The 21498-nt window shown below is 37.4% G+C and overlaps 1 protein-coding gene across 2 annotated transcripts in view; it reads right to left on the bottom strand.

Moving 5' to 3' along the window:
- UBA6 (ubiquitin like modifier activating enzyme 6) overlaps positions 1 to 21498 on the bottom strand; it is an 87207-nt gene that overhangs the window by 33310 nt on the left and 32399 nt on the right. For both annotated transcript variants that reach the window (XM_034416292.3, XM_034416293.3), the window contains exons 6-12: positions 19493 to 19604; positions 17669 to 17749; positions 15201 to 15323; positions 11681 to 11804; positions 7530 to 7633; positions 5261 to 5323; positions 1934 to 2010 (exon numbers count right to left, since the gene is read on the bottom strand). In XM_034416292.3, coding sequence (XP_034272183.1) covers positions 1934 to 2010; positions 5261 to 5323; positions 7530 to 7633; positions 11681 to 11804; positions 15201 to 15323; positions 17669 to 17749; positions 19493 to 19604 — 684 coding nt within the window. The remainder of the gene's footprint in view (positions 1 to 1933; positions 2011 to 5260; positions 5324 to 7529; positions 7634 to 11680; positions 11805 to 15200; positions 15324 to 17668; positions 17750 to 19492; positions 19605 to 21498) is intronic.

Below are 21498 nucleotides of genomic sequence, written 5' to 3'. Positions count from 1 at the left end.
TGATGAGCTGGCTTGTGTTCTTACAGATATTTTCAATCTTTCATTGCAACGGGCGGTGGTTTCATTGTGTTTTAAGACTGCCATTATTTTGCCAGTGCCAAAAAAGTCTCCAATCACAGGTCTTAATGATTACTGTCTGGTTGCACTTATGTCCATCATTATGAAATATTTTGAAAGGCTGATAAAGGACTTTTTTGTATCCAGCCTCCCTGCAGCAAATGACTCACTTCAATTTGCTTATCGTCCAAATTGTTCCATTGAGGATGCTATTTCCTATGTTCTCCATCTGAGCTTGGCACACTTAGAGGAAAGAAATACTCATGTGCGAATGCTATTTGTTGACTTTAGTTTGGCATTTAATGTGATTATTCCTCTGTATTTAGTAAATAAAGTGGGCCTTTTAGACTTCAATACTGTTTTGCGCAATTCGATTTTAATTTTCTCATTGATAGGCCCCAGTATGTGCGAGTTGGGGTTAATATTTTTAACACTACGTGTCCTAAGAGCTGTGTCCTAAGTCCGCTGTTGTTCATCTTGCTAACCCATGACTGTTGTGAAAGGTTTGCTACAAACCACATTGTGAAGGATGCAGATGGTACAACAGTAGTGGGTCTTATGCAGGATGATATTGAAGTGATTACTGGAAGGAGGGAGGTAGAGTGTTTATTATTGGTGTAATAAAAACAGCCTGTTTTTAAATATAGGAAAAATAAGAAATCATTGTTGCTTTCAGAAAGGGCAAGCACAGCCATACACCTTTGTGTATTAATGCTTCAACTATAAATACACTATGGTTAGTAGTATCAAGGTTTTGGGAGTGCAACTGACGAGGGATTAGCTTGGTCCTCAATCAGTGAGACACGAAGCGGACACAGCAGCACCTGTATTTTCTGTGACGTATGAGAAGAACATATCTTCCTTCCACTATCCTTACCACTTTCTATAGAGAGATGACTGTTGTATTGTGTGTGTGTGTGTGTGTGTGTGTATGTGTGTGTGTGTGTGTGTGTGGTTTGGAAGTATTACTGTTTTCTACAGAAAGGCTGTTCAGAGTGGTAAGGATTGCAGAAAAGGTTATTGAAAGTTCAATTCCTCCTATCCAAAAAAGATTATTGAAAGTTCAATTCCTTCTATAGCATATAGGTGCTGCTTGACCAGGTCGGCAGTATTGTCTGGGATGCTACACATCCTCTCCATGACTTGTTTTCTTTATTACCTTCCTGGAGAAAGCTTCACAATATCTGAAGCAGAAACAGCTAGATTCTGTAGTAGCTTATAATATTAACCTTAACTCTCAATAGCAATAGCACTTAGACTTATATACTGCTTTACAGTGTTTTACAGCCCTTTCTAAGCAGTTTACAGAGTCAGCATATTGCCCCCAACAATTTGGGTTCTCATTTTACACACTTTGGAAAGATAGAAGAATGAGTCTATCTTGGTGGGATTTGAACTGCCAAATTGCAGACAGCCAGCAATCAGCAGAAGTAGCCTGCAGTACTGCACTCTAACCACTGCGCCACTGAGGCTCAATACTTTTTTCTACTATGTATTCTAAATGGTCTGTGATTATGTGATTAATATCTATATGTATGTATATGTGTGTGTATACATACGTACAAATAGTATATATGTATATACACATGCATAGATATAGATAGACAGATATAGATATCATAGGTATATGTATATGTATGTGCATATGCATGTATGTGTGTTCACAGAAAAAAGTGACAATAAAGGTTATCTTATCTTATTTACAATTAAACCACTTCAACTCCATTGTAATAAATAAGACTTAAATAAAAAGTTAAGTATGCATAAAATTGCAATTTAACTTAATCAAATCAAGAAATAAGCAAATATAAATCTATTAAAATTTACATCTACTTAATTATAATATTTATGTAACTATGATTATTCATGTATTTACCCAATGTTTGGCATGCGAGCAAAACTCTCCTGAAATTCATTCAAAGCAAGCATAGCAATATGAATCTGTAGAGGTGCCTATAAAAAGAACAAATATTGTACAGTACAAGGTTAAAAAATATAGTTTTCCAAAGTATACCTGTTTCCCCAAAAATAAGACATCCCCTGATAATAAACCCAATCGGGCTTTTGAGCACATGCGCTATAATAAGCCTCCCCCTGAAAATAAGCCCTCCTCAAACATATTTAAATGCAGAGCTAGAAATCAGGTAAGACAGCAAGAGGAGCCCCATCTTGCTCCATGAGCCCCAAAATAATAGACTTTCCCAAAAATAAGGCAATATAAGATAGGGTCTTATTTTTGGAGAAACACGGTAACTATATTATGTTGTTATACAACAAAAACCCCAACAAATCTTCTGGCAGTAAAGTCTAAATGATTTATTATGGCATAAGCTTTCATAGTTTAAAGCCCTCTGAGCAAAATACATACTGGCATCTTTAATGTTAACAAATCTGACAAAATGGACACTAATCCTAATAAATCCTATTTCTAGAACATGCTACAAAATTCATTTTGTTTTTGTTCAATTTAATTTACAGTCATATCCAGCTTGAGCTTCTTTTCCAAATATCTGCCATATTCTTTTTTGCAAATCTCCATAAGAGACTTAAATAAATTATTTTCACAAGTACATTTTTTCTTTTACAGCTTATTTATTTTTAAATATAATTAATGACTTAAGGATTTTAAGGGGATAGTCAACTCAGCAAGCAGTATTCTGGCATTAATATATATAACGTTGCTTTTTCTATGTATGGATGTGTGTGTGTACACACATACTTTCATATATACATACAATTTATAGAGCCTCCCATCTGACAGCAGTAAATCTGAATAGTATACTAAGTTTAAAGCCATGACAACTACCATTTTAAGCTCATAATGCAGTAATGAAACAATAACCCTCCAAACAAAACCACATCACCAAAAGAGCTTAGCTAACTGCCTGACCCAAAAGACTGGAGAAACAGCCAAATGTTCAGAGTCACCTAGATCACTGCAGCAGGGGCGGGGGGGGGGGGGATGCTATTCCATGAAGCAAGTAAAGCCTCAGAAGCCACAAAGATCATATGTTGATACAAAGTGTAGTATCATCAGTAGGTTAATGATACCAAAATATATATCTTTGCCTTAGAAGAGGGGTCTGCAAACTTAAACACTCAAAAAGCCATTTGGACCTGTTTCCCACAGAAAAGAAAACACCAGGAGCCACAAAACCTGGGTGGGCATGGCCAACTCAATGTCACTCACTCCCACCCAGTCACATGACCTCTCTAGCCTACCCAACCGGTCATTAGGGCAGAGAGAGAGAGAGAGAGACAGACAGAGAGAGACAGACAGACAGAGAGAGAGAGAGATACAGAGAGAGGGGGAGACTGGCTGATGGGTGAGCGTCCTTGGTGAGGGTGCTCTGGCTTTCTCCAAGCCTGACCCTTATGTGGGCATGCAAGGTTCAGCGGGGCCAGCCCCCTTTTCCTGCTGCCCTGAGCTTCTTTACTCCTCCAGCAGAGTGGTGCCACCATCGGCTTTCATTGAAAAGTGTCCTCCAGATGGGGAAAGTCCCCCGTGCAAGTTTTAAAGCCATGGCTGGATGCTGCAGACCCGTCCCCCTTTCCATCGTCTCTTCCTCTCAGATCCCATTCCCACCCCAACCCTCAAGTTAGCCAGCGTTGGTTGCTGCTGGGTCAGGCCAGTGTCTTGGTGCAGAGAGCAGGTTGCGCATCTCCCCAAGCAACTGAGGCATTTCCCCAAGCGACCGAGGCATGCCCAGCACCAACAAGGGCCGGAAGAAGCTCCAGCAAGAGTGAGTGACGGAGAATCAGCCCCGGCCCCTTCTCAATCCCCTGCCGTCGCCCTTAACTTTTCAAGCAAGGCAAGGAGTGACTGGAATGGGAGAGCGAGGGCAGCCAGTGGTGGAATCACCTGACAGGGAGCCACAGCAGAGGGCTCAAAGAGCCGCATGCAGCTCCGGAGCCATGGGTTGCCGACACCCATCTTAGAACAACCAAATGATGTCCAAAGCCTAGAGGTTGTGTGAGACTGGATGGGGAGAACAGGCTTGGCTCAAATTCTGGCAAAACTGAATGGCTATGTATTTTAAGGCTCCTTGGTTCTGCAAATTTGGCTCATTCATTACTTTTATTGATGTCCCAGGACTTCAACCAAGGGCACCAGCATCAAGCTCATGGAGCCAATCAGCTGCCAACTTCCATTAAGTCACCTGACAACCTTGCCCCTCCAATCTTCCTGTAAACTGTCAGAATTGCTTTGTACTCTTCCAAATCTTGTTGCCACTGAACATCACAACTTTAGTTATTAGATGTAATAGGTTTCCTCCATCTCAAATCAATAATACTCTAGAACAGATGTGGAGTTGGCCCACTGGCTGTTCCAGAGACAGTGAGACCCCAGCCCTGCCGCCCTGGGCTTGGCAATGCCCACCCAGTTGGCTGCAATGACTAGGCCACACCCACCCCAGCTCCCCCAAGGGAAAACAAAATCCTGATGCAGTCTGTGACAGGATTGAGTTTGATACCCTGCTCTAGAATCTAGACCACCAAATCTACAAGCTCCACAATCACATATGCAACTCCTATATATACACATATGTGCCTGTATGTGGATGACTAATATTAAATAGTAATATTTAAATAAAGCCTGGAAACATGGCTTTACCATCTGATCTAGGGATCCAATATTGTGACTATGCAAAATTTACACTATATGGTCTTAATGGATTTATTGCTTTGAATGTTTTAAATGCTTTGTATTTTTATATGTTTCTAATGTGTTGTTAACTTTGCTTGCTGCCCAAAATCACATACATGAGATGTGTCACTATATAAATTTACCAAATTAACCAACCAAATAAATAAATGGAAAAAGTCAACAGAATAAAGTTAAGAATTCGTGAATTTATTTATTCTACTCTGCTATGGTACTTGAAATGAATTAGTATTAGTAGATGAATTAGAATTAGTAGATGATAGCACATCTTATCTTCAATTGTTATTTATTAGCCTGTTCATTTTGTTCTATATTGATTTGTATTAAATTTAGTTTATGTCATCATAATGTTGAATGTTTTGCTGAATCTAAATATTTGAAAAATATTATTTATTTAAATGGATTTATGTTGATTTTTCACTATTTTAAGTACTATTTTGAAAAAAAACAGCATATAAATAAAATTAATTTAATTCATGTGCATTCAATAAATTATTTTTAAGCTCAATTATCTTTATATATTCCAAATAAACTAACCTCAGGTTTGCTGAAGTCAGCAATAAGATTGGTTGGATTATACAACTGCTTCTCCAATGGTTCCTAGGAGGAAAAATGAATCTATATATAATTTCCAAAACAAAGAAATAATCATAGGCAAACTGAATTATGATTGTTCATATTTTTCAAACTCATACATTAATATTAGCATAGTACAATAGCAGAAACAACCCAAAAAATGGAATGTGATCCCAAAGAGTGGAAAAAATAAAAATGTTTTAAATAGAGAGTTTCAAGAGGATAAAATCCCATCATCCTCCACAGAAAAATCACCAGCAACAAGGTATAGTTTTTGAGCCAATCACAATGAGCGTAATCTTTTATTATTCCACAATTATCAGTTAAAAAGTACTGTACTACTGCTCCTACATCCAAGCACCAAAATTCTTTTAGGACAGGGGTTCCCAACCCAACCCCCAGCCATGGACAGCATCAGTCCGCAGCCCACCAGGAACTGGAACTTGCAAGTGAGCAAAGCCCTATCCGTGCATGTGCAGAATCATGAAACTATGCTCCTTTTCCAGGCAGCATAAAAATCACACTCCATAGAACCGATCTCTGGCACCCAAAAGATTGGGGCAGCTGTTTTAGGATATTAAAATGGGTGAACTAAGTATTTGTATGAGAAGACTGTTGCAGTTCTTGTTAATTTACCTATGGTTTACTCAATTACTTTTTTCAACCCAACCATATGGGCTAAGTTTACACAATAGACTAACAGTAAAGGTTCTATATTTTTTTAAAAAAATATATCAATGTAATATATTCTAGCTAAACAACTTATGAATATTTGACGTGTCTCATCAGATTCTCATGGGATCCTATTCTTCCTAATTTCTTAGACACTTTGCCTTGAATTTGTTATACTGTTCTGTTCTGTTCTGTTCTGTTCTGTTCTATTGTTCTGTTCTGTTCTGTTCTGTTCTGTTCTGGTCTGTTCTGTTCTGTTCTACCCTACCCTACCCTACCCTACCCTACCCTACCCTACCCTACCCTACCCTATTCTATCCTTTCCATTCTACTCTATTTCAAAAAATAGAGGTTCTTTAGTTACAATGCTAGGCTAAAACTTGCTTAACTAGTTCAGTATATTGTTTATTCAGTGAATCAGTCCTTGCTTAGAAATCACAATTGGGAATGACAATTTGATTGCTAAGTCTTGTGGTGCCTAAGTGGAAGATCACATGACCATCATGGCCTTATGATCCTACTTTCCTTCCAATCATTAAATTAAATGTTATGGTTGCTAAAAAAAATAATATGATTGTGACTTATAGTTTTACTTCTGTCTTCTATATTAATTGCTTCTCACAAGCCAGTTGCAAAGCCTACAAATGGTGATCACATGAATGAGGCATGCTATAATGGTTGAAAATGCACCCTGGTTGTGAAGTACATGAGTGGTGATCAGGTGAATGCAGGATGCTGCAATAATTGTAAATGTAAGAACTGGTTGCGAAGTTATTTTTTTTAAGCAGTCATAACTTCAGTCACTAATGAGACAGTCAGTAAGGAAGGACAATATATATATTAGTTAGATACAGCTGAAAATTTTAGATCAGAAAAACTCAGAATTGATTCTCTAATGAAACTAATAAAAATATGTAACGATCATATTTTTGACCAAAAATCATAAAAAATAAAACAACTTAAAGCAGAAGGAAAAATAGATTTTAAGGGATCAATAATTAGAAACAGGCACACAAACAATAAAATCCTGATCAAAATATTTAGGACAAATTGCTACATGCCAAAAGGCAGCAAACCTCACTCCCTTGTGTAAAAGCCCTAATAAAGATTAGAAAGATTCTGTTTCCTACAGAAGATTTAGAATCTATTTTTCTATGCCAAAGAACTTGTTATGAAGTAGTAAAAGGTAACCAAACTTTTATACCTACCATATACATAGTTTCTTCTTTGAATATGCACCAAGTATGCATTCAAATTTGTACCAACCAAGTATTCCTGGTTTTCTGCATATGTGTGTACTTTCTTCATATACAACACATTCCTCTTCCCTTTTCATATGGCCAGTTTCTTTTAAATAACTTATACACCTCAATACTGGCATTCCACTTGTGAATTCTATCAAACCAGGGTTTAATAATGTTTGCTAAACCGTATTTGCCTGCCTCATTAAGATTTCTCATTCTTCCTGATTATTCCCCATACATTAATTCATCACATTCAGGTCAATAAAATCTAGAAGAATAAATACACATCCTGTGTTATCTTTAAAGTCACTTACAAAATGAAATACTTTAGGTATCTTTACTTGGACAGCTATACCACCATGTAAATAAGGTTCCATATCTGCAGTATTCCCAATGCTGAAGGAATAAGGTGATATCACTGAAAGAGAGAAATCAGTTGGGGAGGGGAGATTTTATTTTACTTATCTGATAATCTTAAATAAAAAGAAACTGAAAATGTTTGTTCTATATCGTTCTACACATCTAGTTTGACTTTTATTGTTTTGAACTCAGTTCTGAACTAATCAACCCACACAATGGTAAGCTAATTTTCTATCATATACAATTATATAAAAATGGAACAAAGTTCATTACAAAGTAATGAAATTCTATTCCATGACTACAAAAAGAACTATATAACAATCAGAATAATATAAAATGAAAAAGTATTTAATAGTAATATGCAGAACTCTCTGGTGTGGGAATGGAACACTCCAGGGAATCCTTCTACAGACTATGTTCTTCTAAGGTAGTTTTGGTGGTTTTTCTGAAAATGAATCCTATAAACCTAAGTGGCTTGAAATGTTTGGGACATGGAATTCCAGGCCAGTTTTGTCTGGAATGCCTAATATTTAAATATTGGCCACTAACAAACCTCTTGGATGAAAAGGAAGAATATATGTCTATGAAATTCATAAATAAAATTGGTTGGGATTGTTAACACAGAAAATAATTTCAAAATAACATTGGTAGTTTAGAGAAGTGAGAACAGCCAAGACTTTAAGGTTTTCTGGAAGGTCAAAAGTGGGAGTTATATGGATATCAGGAGGAACCTCATTCCAGAGAATAGGTGCCACAAAAGAGAAGATATGCTTCCTGGGTTCCACAAATGACGTTTAATTGAAAGGACCCAAGCACGCCAATCTTGTTGGCTCATACTATATATCAGTAAGAAGACACCAAGGGAGATAGGTGGTTCCTCAGATCAATCAATCAAACAGAATAGAGCTGGAAGGGACCTTGGAGGTCTTCTAGTCCAGCCCCCTGCTCAAACAGGAGACCCTATATCATTTCAGACAGATAGATGTCCAGTCAATTCTAAAACCTCCAGTGATGAAGTACCTATAACTTCTGAAGGTAAGCTATGCTACTGGTTAATTCTCACTGTTAAAGTTTCTCCTTAATTCCAAGTTGCTTCTCCCCTTGATTAGTTTCCATCATTTCTTGTCTTGCCTTCTGATGCTTTGGAAAATAGATGGACCCCCTCTTCTTTGTACCAGGCCCTCAAATACTAGCCATACCCAATTCCTGCAACTGTTCTTCATATGTTTTTGTCTCCAGGTCTTTTATCATCTTCGCTGCTTAGACTTTGCACTTCTTCCAAAGTCTCAACCTATTTTTGTAATGCGGTGACCGAAAGTGGATGCAGTATTCCAGGTGTGTCTTATTAAGTGTTTATAAAATGGTACTATTACTAATACTTACTACCAGTAAGGATTTATACAGTGATACTAATACTACCAATAGATTTTGATTCTACGCCTCTGTTTATACAACCAAAGATTGTATTAGGTTTTTTGGTTGCTGTCACACTGCTGGCTCATGTTTAAGTGATCATCCACTAGGACTCCAAGGACTCTCTCCCAGTTTTCTTGTTGTTTATATGTTAAGAAACTTCTTTTTTTTATTCATTCTGAGCCTTTGCTTTCATCTTTGCAAATTCAGGCTACCTGTTGTTATTCTGCCTTAGTTATGTGTCCCTCTTTCCATTTTTTGTATTTGTCCTTTTTGTCTTTCAGTTTATCAGAGAGATCTTTGTATAACCATGCTGGTTTTTTCTTGGATTTCTTGTTTTTTTCTTTTTCAGTGGTATTGTGCTGGACTGGGCTTTTATGATCATATTTTTCAGAGTTCCCCATGCTTCTTGAGTTGTTTTCTGCTTTAGGATTTTTATCCATGGGATTTTTCTTAGGGTCGCTCCCAGTTAAAATCAGCTCTTTTAAAGTTTTAAGACACTGGCTGGTTATATTCTATTGCTTGTGTTCACATTATACTGAATTCCAATATGACATGGTCACTCTCGCCTAAAGTTATGGAGACTTCACCTCAGGGGTGAAATTAACTTGCCCTTGCTACTGGTTCGCAACTGTGAGCACGCACGCGCCCCTCCTCCACACTTGCGCAGAGCCTTCTGCGCCTGCGCAAAGGGTAAAAAACGGGACGTGATGACGTACGGGTGGGTGGGCGGAGCCTCCCGCCACAGGCGCTACCAGTTCACCCGAGCCGGATAAACCGGCTTAATTTCACCTCCCTCATCACTTCTTCTCTATTAGTAAGAATTAGGTTCAATATAGCTTTTCCTCTAGTTCACTCCTATACCTTTTGGATGACAAAGTTTTCAGCTAAATTGGTTGGAAATCTGTTCAATCTCCCACTTGCTGCAGTTTGTCTCCCAATTGATAGTTAAAGTCTCCCATTATTACTGTGGTATGTTTCCTACATACATTTGTTAATTGATTAGCAAAGACTTCATCTTTTCTTCTGCTTGGTTGGGTGGACTGTAGTATATGCCTATAGCAATGTCATTCTTTTTTCCTTTTATATTGATCCATATGGACTCTAGGTGGTTTTCATCCTTGGTTTTGTGCATTTCTGTAGAGATGTAATGAAATAATGAGGTTTTTCCATGTAGATCTTTATAGGTCATAATCAATAACTTGAATTGCATCCAGAAGCATACTGTTAACCAGTGCAACTCACACATGTGGCACAAACGTTTCCTAGACATAGTTGCCACTTGTTCAATGAACAGGAACTGTAAATCCATGAAGAGCTCCAAATTGTGCTTCACTCTTAAATGGGGAAGTGCAACCTTATCCAAAATTAAAGATAGAGTACCCCCAGATCTAGGTCTTGATGAGATTGAATCAGAGGCAGTTCCTCAACATCCAAATGTGCACAACCTCCAGAAACTAGGAAAGAACCTGGACTGCCTTCCCAGGTTGAAGGTTGACAGATTGGGTATCATCAATCTACTTATATTTGGGGTGGCATTGTGGCTCAGCAGTTAAGACACCAGGTTTATCGGTTGGAAAGCCAACAGTCCAGGTTCCATGATGTCATGCCAGCCACATCACAATGAAAACATTTTCAAACAGCACTGGCTCAACAGCCTTGAAATGGAGAATGAGCACTGTCTCTGTAGTTGGCAGTGCCCTATAGATGCTATCATCTCAAAAAGCTTTGGCCAATCTCTTCCTCGCATATGTGTTCTCCTTGATTTTAAGATCTTCACTATTGCCTAAGATTGCTTCATCTGCAATCTTCAATTTGCTTTTCTTTGTGGAATTGTTTGTGATTTTAACAATAATTTTATCTAAGAACATCCTGCTATTTTGAGTTTCTTTCCCATTAGTTTGACTGGCTAGAAAAAATCTGTTTTTTAAAAATCCACTTTAAGTTGAAGAATTTGAAGTGGTACATCATAATTCTGCTCCAGTGATCAGTTTGGAACATGCACTGTACTTAAAGGTGTGCATTTCAGAGGAAATATTATTTCTTCTTCTAAAGAATCCACCCATACCCCTCCACCGAAATTGTTCAAAGGTCATTTGTTTCTCAGACACCTAGGGTAGGGATAGTTTACAGTGTCTGTTATTGTGCAGAGGATATGACATATTTATTGAAGGCAGTACTGTCAAAAGTATCAAAGGATTTCATATTCTCCAAGATAAATACTTGAAATGTTCCAGCTGATGCTAATCAAAATGTGTCCTGGTAAATTATTTTTCGTGTTAGGTCTAATACTCGGTGTGGCATGACATAAATCTAATACATTCAAATAAAATAAGACATTGAAACAATGCTTACAAATGGACTGTGTAAATTTGGTTGTGCTGTCTATCTAAAACCATACAGTAGCTATTTTTGCAGGTATTATTAATCTTTATTAATAAATTATAGAATGAATACAAAATGCATAAAATATATTCAGGAACCTTTAGGAAGGTGGAATAACCAAGAATTTAGAATCCTTTTGTAAGAATTAACTTGTTAACTGTTTTTCTCATGATAGTAATGTATTGTCCCCCTACTTCAAAATTCCCCCAGAACAGACATTTTGGATATAAATTTTTCTTGCTATAAATTTAATTTATAAAGATACGTTTTTACTATTGCTGCACAGTTTGAAAAAAATTAGGCTTACCACTTATTTGATGGGTAGATCCATTTAAAGATGTCATTCCATTGATTTCCCGGAAAGTTACAAATTGTCCAGTTTCAAGTTTATGAGGATTATTATCAAGGCAGGTGACAATACCACAAATTGCCTGAAATTGGAACCCACCAAATATCAAGGAAAAATAAGGTTGCAGTAAAAATTCAAACACAATTCTTATTCTTGACTTGATTCCTGATAAATACATGGACATGCAGTTTTCTTGGTAAGATTGATAATATTTTTGGAAGTTTGTCAATACTTTCAACTGGAATTTTTAACCTCCAGATGTAAGGCGAGAGAGATAAAAAACTAGCTTCCACATCTAAGGTAAAAATATTACCTGCTCCTAATCGTATTCTAAGTTTATTTAATAATTCCAAGATATGACCGGAAGATTAACACAAATGTCAATATGAAAATTACTGTATTTTAACAATGATCATAATCAAAACTCTACATGTATAATCAGACTGATAAAATTGCAGTAGAAGGTATGCACATACTGACTAATGCATCCCTCCCCCAATGGAGATTCCACTATATGACACTGACGATGTTGACTGAAAATTTTTCCAAAATAAGTAAATAAAGATTTTTTTCCATTTTGTAAATTTATTCAAATGGATATTGATTAAAATATTTGGTTGGCTTGGTAATTTCAACATTTTATTTTTTTGGATGAATATAGTAAGTAAGATATATGAAAAAAATATAAGTCATTACATTGTAAATAGATGAAATAAAAAAAATTAGACAGTTCATCTAAAATGATTAAGTAATACATTTAGCCTTAAGGACTGCAAATGTATGAATTATAGGTAGTCTTTACTGACTAAAATTGGGATTGGCAACTCGGTCACTAAGCAACTCAATAATTAAGCACAATTTCACATGGCTGTGCCATCTTACAATACAGGTTATGATCATAATGGAGCCTGTCCATTAGGGTCAAAAGTCAGGAATACATTAAGTGATCTACTTTAAATGAATGAGCCCCTATTTTGGCTCTCCCCACTTTCATGGACCACTTAAAGGAGGAAATGGCTTACATGCTTTGCCCAAGAGTGTGATAGGCAGGTCACAAAACAGGGTTTTGAGGGGCTGCCACAAAGAAGGACAGGCAATGTATTTTCCAAAGCAGCAGAAGGCAAAACAAGAAGCAATGGATGGAAACTGAACAAAGAGAGAAGTAACCTACAACTAAGGAGAAATTTCCTGACAGTGAGAACAACTAACCAGTGGAACTGTTTTGTCTCCAGAACTGGGTGCTCCAACACTGGAAGATCTTAAGAAGAGACTGGACAGCCATTTCTCTGAAATGGTATAGGTCCCCTCCAAGGTCCCTTCTAAGTATTATTCTGACACCTTTCCCTGGCCCTCCACTCAGATTTGGCACCCTGAGCAGGGGATTGGACTAGAAGACCTCCAAAGTCCCTTTCAATACTGTTATTCCTGAGCTAAATAGCTAAGACCCTCATTGGGGGCCCCCATCTTTTTTGCTCGTTAAAGAGCTGCCTCTAGATAGTCTTTTTAATAAGATTTTTAGAAACCTGCAGTTAAAAGTTCTTCATGTCTCCTTACCCTGAAGACCCAATTTCATTTGGTATTTAATCCCAAATTGATTGCCCGTTTAGCATTTCTCTTGACACTTCTCCAAAATGCACCCCCAAGAAGCCACATCTCTCTCCCTCTCCCTCACACACACACACACACACACACACACACACACACACACACACAGAGGTTGGATTGGATATCTCTCTTCCACCCTCCTTCCCTCTCTGCTTTAGGCTTAGAAAGTTTGCCAGTGCTGCTCCATTTGGCAATGCTTAAGGAGAATTAGGGGCTAGAGACAGTTGACATTCCTATTTCTGTTAAAGTTGAGGCTATCAGAAAGAATTTTTGGCAGGCACGCACAATGCCTTCTTCTCAGCCTCTCAGCACTAATGAGGCATTACTCTACTCTACTCTACTCAGCACTAATGAGGCATTACTCTACTCTACTCTACTGCCCAGGGAAGGCAAAGCCTCTCATTTTGTACAAGCCATCTGCTGCCGGTGGATACACACATGCGCGAGCGAGTTAGAGGCCCTTCCTTCCAGCCTTTGCCCAAAGCCCTGTGCCGCAGCAGGAGGCTGAAGTTTGAGCAGCTTCCCTTCCAAGCAGTTCCCTACGAAGGGAGGAGGAAAAGTTCGGCCAAGTTGTATTCTCCTTCTCGGCTTCAAACACCCAGAGCCAACATACACCCAGAGCCAACATACACACAACTCACAGCACCGGAGGGACTCGCCCACACATCGTGTTTTCGCAGAAGGTAGCAGCATTGTGAGATGTGTGCATGTTTGCTCTGTATGTATACCGGAGGAGGAGAAGAAGCCAAAGCCGAACTTTTCTGCCTCCCTTTGCAGCAGAGCTGCTCGAAAGGCAGCTCCTGTGGCCTGTCCCTTTATGGTCCCCCCCTCCTCCCTGCATCAAAGTACCTTAAAAGGACAGGCTGCAGCGGCTGCCTTCTGAGCAGCTCTGCTGCGAAGGGAGGGAGAAAATTTTGGCCAAGTCTTCTTCTCAGCCTCAAATATACACACAGCAAACATGCACACACCTCATGGCACCGGGACCTTCTGCGAGGAGATGGTGTGTGGGCAAGTCCCTCCGGCATAGCAGGCTGCGAGCGGCACCAGTAGGCAATAGGGTGTGTGTGCGCAGCCGGCGCAAAGAGCCGAGGTGGCGCAGTGGTTAGAGTGCAGTACTGCAGCTACTTCAGCTGATTGCTAGTTCAGCAGATCAGCAGATCAAATCTCACTGGCTCAAAGTTGACTCAGCCTTCCATCCTTCCAAGGTGGGTAAAATGAGGACCCAGATTGTTGGGGGCAATATGCTATTTAGTATACTGTCTTTGGTATAAGCTGCCCAGAGTCCTCGGAGAGTGGGCAGCATAGAAATATGACTAATAAAATAAAATAAATAAACAGGGCGGAGACAGCACTTCAGGCCTCTTTTTCAGCCAGTAGTTTTTGGCAGTTTTCAGCACGAGAAGCTTGCCAGGAGTTTGGGGAGTGGTGTCAAGCTGGGCACGCCTACCCAGTCAGCCACACCCAGTGAGTGGCATCAAGCTGGCCATGCCCACCCAGTTAATCACAGCCATCCAGTTGGCTACAACACACCCCAGCCCCCCACCCCCCCAAGGTCCACCACAGCCCTGATGCAGCCCTCAATGAAATTGAGTTTGACACCCCTGCTCTAGAATATTAAAAAAAAGAAATTTCCTCTGCACTAAATTTATCTTTATCATCCCCACATCTAATCTTCAGATGAACAATACCACTACTAAAAGCACATTTCCCATAAAAGACAATTCTGATGTACTACTTATAACTGCATAGCATACAACATTATCATCTGTATAATACTGCTGTATACTTTCTCTATATATGAATTAAAAAATTTAAGGATTTAAGTTAAAACGCTTAACATATTAAAAAAAATCAATATTTAAAAAATTTTCACCTGAGATATGTTTGAAATGAAGATTTCTTTTGGTTCCTCTCCTGTGGTATCTAGGACTTCAAATTCATCACCAAAGTCACAAAACAGACGTGCCCATATTCCATATACATCTGCACTTATAAACTGTAAGAACGACCCAAAGTAATGACAATCAGATTTCACAATTCTTGCATCAAATACTTTATTTTGCTACTGCTGATGAAAGAAGAAAAGTTAATATGTTAACATTTAATACAGACTTATAATTGGCCTATATTGAGTTTTTCAGAATTTGAACAAAATAATAGATACTCATCCAATCTCTTTAGATCTCTGGCCAAATTGTAGTTTCAGAACTAGCCTTGCAAAGCTTTTAGTCACATTTGTACTATAACCCTGGATATAAGCAAGAGTTTGTGCTTTTTTAAGCTTGCTTGAATAGGAATGTGTGAATTTAAAAGGGCTTGAACAAAAAAATAATAATAGTAAAGTAGTAAAAGCTGTTAATTCTATTAACTTTTAAAAAGGCAAGCCTATAGAGTATGTGAACACGTTACAAAAGTCCAAAGATTTTTTTAATATGCTAATTAACTACAGATAGCTGCTTTTTTCCACAAGGGACAACAACTTTAGCTTCAATTCACTTATTATCAGAGTACTCACAACTATATGTTTAGACACAGAAGAAAGAAAACAAATCCTTCTAGAGTAATCAAATAAAAATGACTATCAAAAGCAAAATTTTATGTTAGGAATAATAGCATTCAAATATGAAATGTATAAAATAAAAAATTAATTTTAAACATTAAAATTATAAAAAATATAATTGAAAAATATCTCATAAAATCTCATTTGAGGATGCAGATACTTGAAGATTGATATAATTTCCACGATTTGGATCTTTTTAAAAATGTGAGCGAATACCAAGTAAGTCACAAATAGCATTTGCATAGACAAGAGGATTTTTGGAGAGAGAAAAGATATTCACACCATGAACTAAAGAGATTTGTGCCTTTCTCCAATGGATCAGATTAGTGGCCTACATGCCTACCCTAATGCAAATCTTACAACTAACAATCTAAAGCATGAAGTCTAGAAAATGAATATCTATTTGTATCTACACAACCTGTAGAATAACTAAAATGATGGAGAAAGAGGCTAGCACCATGGTGACCTGCAAGGTGTGTATTATGTTTTGATTCCTGCCCATGGACATTTCAAACTATATCTGTACCAAGTGCAAACTGATTAGATTGCTGAAGGAAAAAGTAGAGGAAGTAGATATATTTAGTCACTCTTGAAGTCTCATCTGTAGAAATGAGGAATTCCTAGAAAAAATGAAAATCCATATACAAACTAAACACAGCAAGGGAGAAACAACTACAGAAAAAAAAAGAACCCCTAGAAGAAGAGCAATGGAATCATGTCACTTAGAGGACAAAAAATCCAAAGAAGATTGTTCCTGCCACTGAAGCTGAATAATCAATTTCATATCCTCCCCCCCGCCCCCCGCCCCCCAAAAAAGAAAACATGTAGACATTTGAAGAAGAGCCTTCATTAAGTGTTACAGTGACAGGAAGAAAAGTAACTCAGACTATCACAAAGAAGAGTAATTCACTGAGCTCCCCAAAGAGAAAAATGCATGTGATAGTGATTGTTGATTCTCTTCTCAGAGGAACAGAATCAGCAATCTGTGGGCTATGTATGGAAATGTTGGCTACAAAGTGCAAAGATCAAAGATGTGACAAAGAGGTTTACCCAAATAATAAATCCCACTGATCTTTCCCCTCTTTCATGTTGTGAGGAATAATACAACAAAAAAGAGACTGAAAAAATATCAAAGGACTACAAACAGCTAGGCAGGAAAACAAATCAATTAGGAGCACAGGTAGTGTTTTCATTTGTACTTCCAATAGAAGGCCAAGGGAATGGAAGATTTTAGAGATAAACTGCTGGCTCAAGAGATAGTGCCACTGAAAGAACTCTGGATTTCTAGACTATGGTTTACATTACCTACAGAAAAAACTTCTGGCAAAAAATGAGTTGTACCTCACAAGGACCAAGAAGAATGTATTTGGAAAATATCTGGCTTGGCTCATCCAAAAGGCTTTAAACTAAATCTGTAGGGGAAAGGAAGCCAATTTTTAGGATCAAAACCAAAAACATAAGCCCCAAGACAACAATCAGACATTGGGGAATGGAGTGGTGAAAAGGAAGGGAAACTCAGGTATAAAACAGGAGACACAAGAAGCAAACACAGGGTCAGCCATAAAGACTCAGATCCACGTACACTGATGTTCAAAATATGGGGAACAAAGAAGAATTTGAAGTCTAAGTATATGAAGGCACATATGATGTGCCTTCACATCATATACTTATACTCATATACTCACAAGTAGAGTATACTACTAGAAGAACATAATTTATTCAAAAAGCCCCAAAACCTGAACTCAAAAACAGAAGGAGTTGAATTGTATACAAAAAATTACCTTAATAGGTGGATGCTGTGTATGGCAAAAAGCATTAATCTTCTTCTGCAGTGACATCTTCATCTCAGTTAATATGACACACTTTTAAAAAAATAGTCCAAAGATAAATCTTCGATTAACACAAGGTTGATTATAACCTGTAACTTATAGACCAACATTTATCAGATGATCCAGTTTCTTTTATTTACACCAAATAAAGGTTTCTAACATTCAATTACTATATGAATAAATGTTTATGATATAAAAATCTAACTTGTCAGTTAGATATGTCAGAAATACATTAATATACTTTTCATTTCTGCAATGAACTATTCTCTCTTAATTTTAATAATTCATCATATTTCTTGGACTTGTGCTACTAACAGTTTTTACCTGATTCTATGCTATAATGGGGTTCGTACTAATTAAAATGCCTAATGCCATACTTACCAAAAAAAAAAAAATCTGTAACAGAGAGTTAGAGACTGGGACTCCTCTGACTGAAACTGGTTCTACTCACCTCATGTCAAGAGACTAAATAGCTTTTTAAATTATTCTGAGCTCTTTCCATAGTATTTGTTACATTAAAAACAACCTAAATTTTGTGCATGTGCTGTTTATAATGCAAACATAACCATTAAGACTGACTAAGGAAAGTTCTAATACTTTTTTTAAAAGTTGATCCTAAAAAATGCTTTTAAAAAAGCTAACGCACAGGGGAAGCCACACATAACTTAATATAAGCCTCGAGAATATCTAAGATCCAGCAGTAAAGCATATAGGACAGTCCTAAACTAAAGACCAGCAGGCTCCAGTTAAGGATAATCAGGAAACCTGGTAATGTAATTGCATGCATACTATCTTAATTCTTATCTAAATTTTGCACAAAATAATTCAGTCAGATGTAAATGAAAATTTCTAAACTAAGCAGAATCCAGAAGGATTTATAGCAATGAAAGAATACTTCAAGAAGACAACTGAAACACTGGAACATCAAAATACAAATTCTACCCTTTAATGCTTATGTTATTTGATTAAAGGCTGTGTGCGCGATTTCTGCATTATGAATAATGGCACAAGTTTCATCATATGTTATCCTTCCTGAGGGAATTTATGGCAGAATCAAGCCCATAATATATTCTGTAAACCGTCTTGAGTCGCCATGGGCGAATAGGCGGCTATATAAATTTAATAAATAAATAATAAACAAATAAACAAATCTAAATAAAGATACACACGCATACACCAACGCATATCTGTAATCATTTAAATTCAATCAGGCATCTTAAAAAGATCCTTTTGAAGAAATAGTATCTGCCATATTTAAGATAAATCAAGAATATAATTTTAAATCTGTGGTTTTCAAAATACACATCACAATGCACACACTGTACATTTATCATAGCGTGACAAGACTTGCAGTCTCTATATTTGCATTAGACAGGTAAAGCTAATCATTTTCAAATCCTTTGCACATAATGGTCCGATTAGAAAAGGAGGAAATCACTATCCATTTGTACACAGAATACTCAGAAATAATAGTTTTCCCCTCTTCTTTTTATTACTTTCAAAAGAACTTTAAAGAAATACTTACCTTCCTTTTCCTTCTTAACCCAACTTCAAACATTTTTCAAATGTTTGAAAAACTGAGAAAAGGTTAGGTTCTCACTGTCTAAGTTGGCTTTTCCTTAAAAGCAGCAAAAGAAATTGCCAGAGTTTTAAATGCCTTCAGAAATATTTCACTGCCATTTTCAAGATGTACAAAGCAGGAGTTTGGGACAGGAGCGGCTATTGTAGGCATCAAAGCTAATTAAATGGAAGATATTTCAAAAAGGTACCACATACCTGATATTGTTTCAAAAAAGAAATATCAGTGATTTCATTTAATGGATCAGTTGATGACATCACTTGGACATATGGATTCAGCTCTGCAATGTGATGCTGTACTGCTTCAGCTCTGAAGTGCATATAATAATTGTATTATTAATAGGTGCGGCATGTAGGTTCTACCCTGCCTTCCAATGCATCTGCCTGACCACAATTACAGTCAAGTTTCAAGTTCAGCTCTTAGACATATTTGCAACAAAAAATTATATCTCCTGCTCTCATATATAACCCAGTCTTTTAATATTTCAACAAGGAGGGACATGATCTCCAATTGGAGTGGCATGCCTTTTTGTGGTATGACAAGAATAAAATATATAGATATTTCCAAAGACATTATGTAAGAAACACACTAGTTTTAGCATGGGAAAAAGTCAAAACAAAAAACTATATGAAAATACCAGTCTGGCTTTCTACAATGGAAGCATTGATACATCCAAATGTTGTTAACTTGGAAAAAATTGTAACATATAAAGACATCTTAAATGAAGAAGGGGAAAACTACACAGGAATTGCAGAATCAAGGGATAGATTTAGCATGGTGGCCATACTTGCAAATACAATCAAATACAATCAAGTATTTGCATCTTTCACAAGATATGTGAAAGATGCAAAGACATATGGTTTTTATAAAAAGCCAACAGAACTTGACTAAATACTTTTATGGATGGATTAAAAATTAATAAAGAAAATATATAGCTACTTGTTAAGTATCAATTAGAAGATGAACAGGTGAAAGAAACGATGATAGTTTGGGCAAAAAACTTTGGATATATCATAGAGCTAGATAAATGGCAAAAACACTGGAACAGAAATTATAAATTGACAATGGCAACTGCTTATAAAGAAAACCTGTATAAAATGTTTTATAGGTGGCAGTTGCCACCAGCAAGACTAGCAAAGATGTTTAAAAATATGTCCGCTAAATGTTGGAAATGTAATCAGATATCAGGTTCTTATTAACACATGTGGTGGACATGTTTAAAAGCAAAAAAAAAAAAAAAATACATACATGGTTAGAGAAAATGATAAAGCAATGCATAGACTTAAAACCAGAAATATTTATGTTAGGTATATTATCAGAAAATTATAACAAAGGGATTACATATTTAATAATACATATGCTGACAGCAATGGGAATTGTATTTGCACAATATTGGAAAAATGAGGATAAATCTAAGATGAAAGTATAATTAGAAAAATATTAGATTGTGTCTAATGGACAGACTGACAAAAGGAAGAAACAGAATATTTTTTAACATGGGATTTGTTTCATCAGTGGTTAGATAGAGGTAGAAATTAGAGGATGAAAGATTACTAATATGTATAAGTAAATGATGCAAGAATTTCATTATATGTAAGTAAAGATCAGTATTATTATTACAGTTGTTGTTGCTGCTGTTATTATTATTATCATCATCATCATCATCATCATCTGGATCCGTTCCAGTCGGGCTTCAGGCCTGGGTACAGCACGGAAACGGTATTGGTCGCGTTGGTCGATGATCTCTGGAGGGCTCGGGACAGGGGTTGCTCCTCTGTCCTGGTCCTATTAGATCTCTCAACGGCTTTTGATACCATCGACCATGGTATCATGCTGCACCGGTTGGAAGAGTTAGGGGTGGGGGGCGCTTTACTACGGTGGTTCTCCTCCTTTCTCTCCGACCGGTTGCAGTCTGTGTTGGCAGGGGGGCAGAGGTTGACCCCGAGGCCCCTCATATGTGGGATGCCACAAGGGTCGGTCCTCTCGCCCCTTTTGTTCAACATTTATGTAAAGCTGCTGGGTGAGATCATCCATGGTTTCGGGGTGAAGTACCACCAGTACGCTGATGACACCCAGCTGTACATCTCCACCCCGGACAACCCCAACGATGCCCTTGAAGTGATGTCCCGGTGTCTGGAGGCCATGCGGATCTGGATGGGGAGGAACAGGCTCAGGCTCAACCCATCCAAGACTGAGTGGCTGT

Source organism: Pantherophis guttatus, chromosome 4 (genome assembly GCF_059756535.1).
Source record: "Pantherophis guttatus breed Tessera chromosome 4, ASM5975653v1, whole genome shotgun sequence".
Lineage (NCBI taxonomy): Eukaryota > Metazoa > Chordata > Lepidosauria > Squamata > Colubridae > Pantherophis > Pantherophis guttatus.
The sequence above is the reverse complement of the archived record's forward strand: the minus strand, read 5'-3'. Positions and strand labels throughout refer to the sequence as shown.